Genomic DNA, 10,951 nt, shown 5'->3' with positions numbered 1-10,951 from the left:
ATATATATATATATATATATATATATATATATATATATATATTTTCACATATAAATATATATAATGGCAGGCTTCTACACAAAATCACTCACAAAATAGTTAGCCTGAGGCTATAGTTGAAGGCATTTTCACTATGTGCCACACAGTGGGACTGAAACTGAAACCACAGGGTTCACACAGCTGCAAAGTGAACTCCATAAACACACAGCCATACCTGCACATAACGTATATCAAACAGACGTACCTATTTCTTACATATGTCAAACACACATAGCTAGCACTTACAGGCTTCAAAAGGAGTACCTGTTACTTTTACACCTGAGAAAGAGTGAGACACACAGACATGTATGTCCTGTTCTTTTACGTTTAATTGTATTTCTGTTAATTGCAACAAAACCCTTACATATGTTTAAAGTAGCTTTATAATTAGTTCTTCATCTACTTCATTCACTCTACTTTAGCTCCTTCCATTAATGACATAATTATCGCTGCTTTAAATCTCATCAATTCACTTTGCCAGGAATTTCATTGAAACAATTACTGATTGCCTAATACAAAATGTCACTGTTCACTTCCTTCATTGACTATAAACATGCAAGCTGAAAAAGAAGCCTCTACGTGGTCACTCAATTTGCTAGGAATAGCAGCTAAAAATATATGTATACACACATATATACATAAGGATAAGATCGATATTTAAATACCGGTGTTATCATGTGGCCAGCATGGGAATAAAAACCATCAAAGGTAATAATTATTTAAAATTATAATTTAGGGTATCTAAGAGATACCACCACGCTGAAAATAGCAGTCAAATCTTGACTCTAAAACCACATTAAATGTTCATATAGCACCAGGAGAGAAGACAAAGAGACAAAATAAACTAGCAAAAATTACTGGATAATTCCATCCTCGTCTTCTCTCTTAGTGCTATATGAACATTCAATATGGTTTTAGAATCAAGTTCTGACTGCTATTTCCAGCATGGTGGTATCTCCTTCATTGGACACAAAACTTGGCTTGTGAAGACCTTGTCTTGCGAAGACCTGTCGGGGCAAGCGAAAGCGAAATCGTGATGGAACCTGTGCCCAGCGTTGCCTTCCTAGCACTTGTGCCGGTGGCACGTGTAAAGACATTCGAGCGAGATCGTTGCCAGTGCCGCTGGACAGGCTCCTGTACAGGTGGCACGTAAAATACACTATTTTGAGCGTGGCCGTTGCCAGTACCGCCGGACTGACCTTCATGCCAGTGGCACGTAAAAGCACCCACTCCACACTCGGAGTGGTTGGTATTAGGAAGGGCATCCAGCTGTAGAAACTCTGCCAAATCAGATTGGAGCCTGGTGTAGCCATCTGGTTCACCAGTCCTCAGTCAAATCGTCCAACCCATGCTAGCATGGAAAGTGGGTATTAAACGATGATGATGATGAGAGAAAAGAACCAAAGTTCATGAACTCATCCATGAAAATTCACAGTCACAAATCGAAAAATTTAATAAGTAAATATACTTAAAAGAACTATAATAAAATACAAAGTAATAATCACTAAAATAATGAAGTACTTATTAAATTTTTCTATATGTGACTGTGGATTTCATGGATGAGTTCATGAACTTTGGTTCTTTTCTCTAAATTATATATTTATATATTATATACTGTGAAACTTAATTTAATTTTAATTTTTGATAAATTGTGATTTTTATCCCTAATATTATTCTTATATATATATATATAATATAATATAAATATGCACACATGCATACACATATACATAGTTATATCCATTTAGTATCAACTGGTCAGAAGTAAAGAGTACTCAATCCCATAGTGGAGATTGGTCAAAACTTGCCTGAAGACCCTATGCCACACCAACAGGTGAAACTCAGAGTAGCAAGAGACTGACTCAACAAAAAATATATATATATCATCATCATCGTTTAACGTCCGCTTTCCATGCTAGCATGGGTTGGACGATTTGACTGAGGACTGGTGAAACCAGATGGCTACACCAGGCTCCAATATATTGTTATCATCCTAACATCTACTTTTCTATGGTTACATAGGCTAAATGGAGATTATTGAGACAGATTTTCTACAGCTGGATGCCCTCCCTTTTGCCAACCTTCACCTGTTTCCAAGCAAGGCAATGTTTCCCCATGGCCAGACATGTTCTTCTAGAATTTTGGAAATGAATGGCATTGCTTGCATGACAATGGCATTTATCATTCCTTTACAACTACTTTGTGATGCCAAGACAAGGAGACACAAACTTAAACACAGCCACACACACACTCATGGCAGGCTTCTTTCAGTTTCTGTCTACCAAATCCACTCATACAGCTTTAGTTGGCCAGGGGCTATTGCAGAAGATACTAGCCCAAGATGCCATGCAGTGGGACCGATCCTGGAACCATGTGTTTGGGAATCAAATATCTTATTACACAACCATGTATGTGTGCGTAATATATATATATATATATATATATATATATATATATATATCATCATCATCATCATCATCGTTTAACGTCCGCTTTCCATGCTAGCATGGGTTGGACGATTTGACTGAGGACTGGTGAAACCGGATGGCAACACCAGGCTCCAGTCTGATTTGGCAGAGTTTCTACAGCTGGATGCCCTTCCTAACGCCAACCACTCAGAGAGTGTAGTGGGTGCTTTTACGTGTCACCCGCACGAAAACGGCCACGCTCGAAATGGTGTCTTTTATGTGCCACCCGCACAAGCCAGTCCAGGGGCACTGGCAACGATCTCGCTCGAAAATCCTACAGGAGCCAGTCAGGCGGTACTGGCAACGGCCACGCTCAAAATGGTAGTGAGGATGCATGGCACAGTGGTTAGGGTGTTTCATTCATGATTGTGAGATCGTGGTTTCAATTCCTAGACTGGGTGGTGCATTGTGCTCTTAAGCAAATCATTTCATCTCAGGTTTCTCTGCAATCCCTTCAACACCTGATGTATGGTACATTATGACCTCATTATTATTATTATTATTACACTGATGCAAAGTGGCAAGCTGGCAAAATCGTTAGGATGCTGAGCAAAATGTCTGTCTTTACAATCCAAGTTCAAATTTTGCCGAGGTCAACTTTCGTTGTTTCAGGGTCGATAAAATAAGTACAAGTTGAGCTCTGGGATTGATGTAATGAACCTCTCCCACCCCTGAAATTGCTGGCCTGGTGCTGAAATTTGAAAGTATTATTACTCTGACGCATTTCATGCAGCATTGTGCAATATACATAAGATTTTAAGATTGAAGATTATTTTGTGTAATCAATAATTTTTAATTTAAAAACATCTGTATGTATGTATGTATGTATGTATGTGTATGTGTGCATGTATGTGTATGTATATATGTTTTTGTGCATGTATGTGTATGCATATATATATGTATTTGTGTATGTAAGTACACATGTATGTGCATATGTATGTGTGTATGCATGTGTATATGTATGTATGTCTACATATGTGTATGTATGTATGTACGTATATAGTATGTGTATATGCATGTATGTGCATGTGTGTATATATGTATATATATGTGTGTTTGTATGTATGCATGTACGTAACTACATGTGTATGTATACCTGCATATATGTGGCATTTATTGGGTAGTCAGATAAATTCATTTGGTCTTCATTTTCCTCCATTTATTTTAATCCTTTTCCAATATTATTTGAATTTACATGAAAAATATTTTTACTATACCATTTTATGAGTTCAGTTTATTTTTTGTTGATCTATTTTCCCTCCACAACTTTTGTTTATCGGTTTTGAAATTTGAATAAATTTGAGCTCTTTTTCAGACATAATGATAGAATGCCAAGTACAAAAAAAAAATAATGAACTAATTTATCTGACAACATAATATATATATATATATATATATATATATATGTATACACACTGCTACAACTAACCATATCTGCCTGTCTGATTGTCTATCTATTTATCTACATATATATATGTACGTACGTATGTACATACATACATACATACATACATACATAAACCCTGCCAAAACAGGCAGTGAAGCCTTGTGCAGTCTTCTACCTAGCCAGCTCCTGTCAAACCATCCATGGAAAGCAGGTATCAAATGATAGGTAAAGAAATCGACCCCAGGACTTATTCTTCATAAGCCTAGTACTTATTCTATCGGTTGCTTTTGCCAAATTGTTAAGTTATGGGGACATAGACATACCAGCATTGGTAGTCAAATGACGGTGGGCGACAAACACAGACACATACACATAAATATATACATACATATACATATATATATATATATATATATATATATATATATATATATATATATATATATATATATATATATATATATACAATGGGCTTTTTTCAGTTTCTATCAATCAAATTCATTCACAAGGCTTTGGTCAGCCCAAGGCTATAGTAGAAGATGCCTGCCCAAAGTGCCATGCAGTGGGACTGAACCTGGAATCATGTGGTTGGGAAGCAAGCTTCTTACCACACAGCCACGCTTACATATATCATAACATGAAAATGCATATAAAAATAAAACAACACTTTCCTATATACATACATACATACACACACACACACACACACTACTACACCAAATAAAATATACACGTATCCTTCACACTGAAGCTGTAAACCTCAGACATTATTTGGGACATTGAGTAAAGGTAGTTTGTCTCACTTACCTGGCTTTCATCAACGGTCAGGTTCTGTTCTTGACACACCTCGCGGAATGCCTGAGCGACATTCTCAAACTGAATGTCCTTGAAACTAACCCCGGGGAATATGTCTTGCACCAGACTGTCGAACACACTGCTGTCAGAGAAGGTGAGCTTCGACAGAGTGTTAAATCTCAGTGCCTGCACCACTAACATTGATTCGACTGTTTCATCGATGGTTACTAAAAGAAGGATATTATTCCGGAGAGAAAAAGAAAAAAAGGAAAACGTATTGGAATTCAGTTTTGCATCAGTTTCATATTAGAAATAGCATACAAAAAAAAAATCAATGAAAATCAATATTGGTTGAATAATAACAATAATAATACTAATAACAATAATAATAATAATAATAATAATAATGACGACAACGATAATGATAATTGAAAATTATTTAAGAATCATCCCTGGCTTACCATCCATGCAAGAAGTGTAAAAGATTGTCTTATCTGGTATGTCACACATACTGAGAAGAGCATTGTTGGTGTGGATTTTCTTTCATTTTTTTCCCCTCTATTTTCTTTGTTTATTTTTTTTTTCATTTAAAAATTTTTTTTCCTTTTTCTCTGTCGTTCTTCCCCTTTTTCTCTATCACATAACTTTGTAAATGAGCAGTCTGGTGTGTTTATTTTAATGAACTACCAATGTATACAGTGTGTTTCTTTGCCCTAGGTGTCAGGAAGACACTTGGCAAGAAATGGAAACAAAATTGAAAGAAGATGATAATGAAAATAATAATAATAATAATCATAATAGTAGTAGTAATAATAATAATAATAATAATAATCCTTTCTAGTAAAGGTACAAGGCCTGAAATTTAGTAGGAGGGGACTAGTTGATTACATCGACTCCAGTGTTTCACTGGTACTTAATTTATCTACCCCGAAAGGATGAAGGCCAAAGTTGACCTCGGCAGAATTTGAACTCAGAATGTAGTGATGGGTAAAATGCTGTGAAACATTTCGTCCGGTGTGCTAACAACTCTACCAGCTCACTGGTCAAATAATAATAATCTTTTCTACTATAGGCACAAGGCTTGAAATTTTGAGGGAAGAGGGCAGTCAATTAGATCGGCCCCAATATTAATAACATTGAAAAATACCTTAGGAGTGAGAACCCAGGTTCGAAATTTCTCCAAGATACCTGAAGAAGCCTGGAGGGTATATCAGCCGAAATGTTGTGTTAACAACAAACAAGATGAGGACAAATATCCGTCAAATGTAAATAATGTAAATTTCTGTATTGCAGAAATATATTGGGAATACTATTTATTAGAAATAAATTTTAATAACAAAATCTTGTATGGACCCTGAAGGGCCCTTTGAATCTTGACGGGCCATATGAACCCTGGTTGAATACCACTGTTTTAAATTAACAAGCACAATCCAATGAATCCCATAAATTCAGAGTATCTCGAGAAAAGAAAACTGATTATCCACATACCATCTTCATCTCTGGCTTTCTGTAAAAGACTGGCACATCCTCTAAGAACAGTTTTCATGGCCCTCAGTCCCCAGTCATAGTGCTGCTGTGGTGTTAGCAATTGTCTTGAAAAAAAAAAAACCCCAAAAAAACGGAGTTCAAATTTGTGTTCTGGTAGTAATTAAAGAATTGAACAGTTAATAGGTCAAATGGTTAACCAATTGACTTATAAATATGGAGAAGTGAAATAGAACCAGTGCATGTATCTAATGACATAACGACCCTCCTGAGATACAACGAAATATGTTTCAACACATATATTCACATCAAGAATCATATAAATTAATTACAAAGATAAAAAAAAAAAACCCACAAAAGGAATACTTTGTTATTTGCAATGGAAACAGTATCAGTACTGAAAAGCAATCTATATATCTGATTTAACCCTTTAGCATTCACATTATTCGGTCAAAAGTAATGCTTATTTATTCACATGTTTTTAATTAATTTTGCATTACCTTGTAGATTTGGGATTTGATGAGGTAACTGTTAATTTTTTAGAATGATATTGTAGAGTTGGTGTGAGAAACCAGATCTAGCCAGTTTCAACATAAAACAGGTAGAATAATTTGAACGGATATGATTGGTTTAATTGCTAAAGAGTTAACATGGATATACTAAAAAGTAAGTCACAATACATCTTGAGAAGGCACCACATATAGATGTATAGTGCTAAAAAGCACAGAAGTAACAGTAGCAGGTGAAAAATGTTCAGTGTTTTTTGGTACTACATGTCTGTATGAGATGCTTTTTCAAGACAGATACTGCAGTATTGTAGCTTTCCTTTAGTATATCCACATTAAATGATCATCATAAAGAAATAATGTAGAAATATATTAAAGTGAACTTCATTATTTTATGGTTTTACAACCAGTTATCGACAGTGATAGTGGAGGCGCAATGGCCCAGTGGTTAGGGCAGCGGACTCATGGTCATAGGATCGTGGTTTCGATTCCCAGACTGGGTGTTGTGAGTGTTTATTGAGCGAAAACACTTAAAGCTCCACGAGGCTCTGGCAGGGGATGGTGGCGAACCCTGCTGTACTCTTTCACCACAACTTTCTCTCACTCTTACTTCCTGTTTCTGTTGTGCCTGTAATTCAAAGGGTCAGCCTTGTCACACTCTGTGTCACGCTGAATATCCCAAGAACTACGTTAAGGGTACACGTGTCTGTGGAGTGCCCAGCCACTTGCACGTTAATTTCACGAGCAGGCTGTTCCGTTGATCGGATCAACAGGAACCCTCAACATTGTAAGCGACGGAGTGCCAACAGATCGACAGTGATGGCAATGGCCTGAGCAGAGAAGTTTCAAGATGACTTACGACCAGGAGTCTGTGACTGAAGGTAACTCACACAATATTTCTTCATGGATCTTAGCTAGCAGTTAAAAGGGACAGCTCCACTTATAATCTCTTTCCTAAATACACAGCGTTGGGCTTTGGCTGAGCATGCTACTGTAGGAAAAACCTCAAGCTACAAAAACAGTTTGAAGTGCAAAATCATTGCAGCAGTCAGGGCAACAATCACAACCAATCCTGCTCGAGCACTTTGCACCATGCATTGCCACTATCAGTGCAGGAGCACCTAAGTATAAATCCTAGTAAATTATGGACATTCTGGGCCCTATTTTTATAACTGACTATCAGATCCATAGATACTAATTTCCACGCAATCTGCTTTCTTTCTATAACTTATGGAGGTGAATGGCTTAGTGGTTAGAGTGTTGCACTCATGATAGTAAAATTGTAGCTTTGATTTCTGAATGGGGCAATGCTTTGTGTCCTTGAGCAAAACACTTCATTTCACATTGCCCCAGTCCACTCAGCTGGATAAAAACGAGTAAACCTGCAATGGACCAGTGTCTTGTCCAGAGAGGAATATTGTTGTTGTTGGCACTCCGTCGCTTATGACATCGAGGGTTCTAGTTGATCCAATCAACGGAACAGCCTGCTCGTGAAATTAACGTGCAAGTGGTTGAGCACTCCACAGACATGTGTACCCTTAACGTAGTTCTTGGGGATATTCAGCGTGACACAGTGTGACAAGGCTGACCCTTTGAATTACAGGCACAACAGAAATAGGAAGAAAGAGTGAGAGAAAGTTGTGGTGAAAGAGTACAGCAGGGTTCGCCACCATCTCCTGCCAGAGCCTTGTGGAGCAATAGGTGTTTTCGCTCAATAAACACTCACAACACCCGGTCTGGGAATCGAAACCGTGATCCTATGACCGCGAGTCCGCTGCCCGAACCACTGGGCCATTGTGCCTCCAGAGAGGAATATATACACCAGAGAAACCAGGAAACTGACCCTATGCTCCTTACGGAGTGATGTGTACTCATCAGATCCACTTCCTTCTTATAATTTATGGAGGTGTATGGCTTAGTGGTTAGGGTGTTGGACTCATGATTGTAAGATTGTGGTTTCAATTCCTGAACCAGGTGATGCAGTGTGTTCTTGAACAAGACACTTATTTCATGTTGCCCCAGTCCACACAGCCGATAAAAATGAGTAATCCTGCAACACACCAGCATTCCATCCAGAGAAACCAGGGAAGCTGACCCCATGCTCTTTATGGAGTGATTGTGGAGTAACCATCAGACCTACAGATACTGATTTCCATGCAATCCATAGACCTGGTTGCATTCAGTAGCTCTTTTTGAAGAAAGTGAGAGGAAGAGACCTATGTTAAGGTACACCTGTTTCTTCATTCAGCTTTTGAGAAAAGACAACAAATGGTGGATAAAAAGAAGAAATGATGGAAGAGAATGATAATATTAACCAGTGCAAGTGTGGGTGGATGGGTGGATGTTGGCATGTGTGTGGAGGGAAACTGTGTGTGTGTGTGTGTGTATGTGTGTGTGGGTGGGGGCATGTGTGTGGAGGGAAAGTGTGTGTTTGTGTGTGTGTGAGTGCATGTGGGCATGTGTGTAGAGGGAAAGTGTGTGTGTATGTTTGAGTACATGTGAGTGTGGGTGGGGGCATGTGTGTGTGGAGGGAAAGCGTGTGTGTGTGTGTGTGATGGCATGTGTGTGTTGTAGGCATGCATGTATGTGGGGATATGTGTGTGTGTTTGTGTGAGAATGTGTGTGAGGAACATATGTGCATGTGTATGCATGTGTGCTTGAGAGAGAGAGAGAGAGAGAGAGAGAGAGAGAGAAAGCAAGAGAAAAAAGAAAAAGGGAGAGAGAAAGAGGTATACTGCATGTATTCATGTGTGACCAAAGTGAGTTGTGTTTGAGAAAGAGAGAGAAGAGAGAGAGAGAGAGAGAGAGAGAGAGAGAGAGAGAAAGAGAGAGATAGAGAGAGAGAGAGAGAGAGATGGAAGGAAGTACCTGAACCAGGAGCACAAGCAATGTTAAGGAACTATAGACTTATTGTTTTCTTCTACCAATGACTCATTTATTCACATTTGCTGAGAGCCAAACAGCAGCAGCAGTAGTAGTAGTAGTAGCAATGACACATTGGATAAAAGAGATCCTAAGTGCACTGCTTCTGAATAATATAAAAGGTGGAGTGGGCAGTTGTGGAATGTCTTTGATGAATTGGTTTCTCGCTTCAGGACTGACCTAGACTTAAGAAACAGCAACAACAACAACAACAACAACGAAGGAGGCATTGAATAATGCTGTCTTAGCTATGTTGGGCATGAAGAAAAATGGATGGGATTGCCATGGCTGGAAGCACCTTTGATGAAGAGGTTTCTTCCCGGATAAGGATTGACCTGGAGGTAATCATAATAATAATCATCATTGTTGTCGTTATCATCATCATCATCACTGACAGAGGAAGAGAAAGAAGGGAGGAGAAGAAGAAGAAGAAAAAGAAGTAGAAGAAGAAGATAATCATAATGATCATAATGATCATCATCATCATCACCATCGCCACTGACAGAGAAGAAGAAAAAGAAGAAGAAGAAGAAGAAGAAGAAGAAAGAGGGAGACATTGAATAATGTTGTCTTAACTATACTGTATCTGAAGTAAAATAGATGGGATCGCCATGACTGGAAACACCTTTGATGAATAGGTTTCTTGGATCAGGACTGACCAGAGCTAATTATATCCTCATTATCACCATTGTCACTGACATGGATGAGGAGAAGGAGGAGGAGCTGAATAACAATAATAATAATCCTTTCTACTAAAGGCACAAGGGCAGCAATTTTTGTGGGGAGGAGACTAGTTGATTACATCGACCCCAGTGTTTCACTGGTACTTAATTTATCAACCCCAAAAGGATGAAAGGCAAAGTCAACCTTGGCGGAATTTGAACTTAGAATGTGAAGACGGACGAAATACTGCTAAGCATTTTGCCAGGTATGCTAACAATTCTATCAGCTCACCACCTTAATACTACTACTACTACTACTACTACTACTACTACTACTACTAATAATAATAATAATCATCATTTAACGTCCGCTTTCCATGCTAGCATGGGTTGGACGATTTGACTGGGGACTGGTGAACCAGATGGCTACACCAGACTCCAATCTGATCTGGCAGAGTTTCTACAGCTGGATGCCCTTCCTAACGCCAACCACTCCAAGAGTGTAGTGGGTGCTTTTTACGTGCCACTGGCACGGGGCCAGTCCGGCAGTACTGGCAATGGCAACGCTCAAATGGTGTTTTTTATGTGCCACCTGCACAATAAAAATATTTCAGTCCTCAAAACCTACAAGGATAGATATATTTGTGAACTGTTGACATATCATGGAGGAATTAATAAAATGGCAGG

The 10,951-nt window shown here is 38.4% G+C and overlaps 1 protein-coding gene across 1 annotated transcript in view; it reads right to left on the bottom strand.

Annotated features, from left to right (window-relative positions):
- LOC106875444 (cytoplasmic dynein 2 heavy chain 1) overlaps positions 1-10,951 on the bottom strand; it is a 297,845-nt gene that overhangs the window by 130,654 nt on the left and 156,240 nt on the right. Inside the window, exons 31-32 of the mRNA XM_052974965.1 lie at positions 6,178-6,281; positions 4,702-4,916 (exon numbers count right to left, since the gene is read on the bottom strand). Of these exons, the coding sequence (XP_052830925.1) occupies positions 4,702-4,916; positions 6,178-6,281 (319 nt within the window). The remainder of the gene's footprint in view (positions 1-4,701; positions 4,917-6,177; positions 6,282-10,951) is intronic.

The sequence above is a fragment of the Octopus bimaculoides genome, chromosome 20 (assembly GCF_001194135.2).
Source record: "Octopus bimaculoides isolate UCB-OBI-ISO-001 chromosome 20, ASM119413v2, whole genome shotgun sequence".
Classification (NCBI taxonomy): Eukaryota; Metazoa; Mollusca; class Cephalopoda; order Octopoda; family Octopodidae; genus Octopus; species Octopus bimaculoides.
This window is presented reverse-complemented; position numbering and strand designations above follow the sequence as displayed.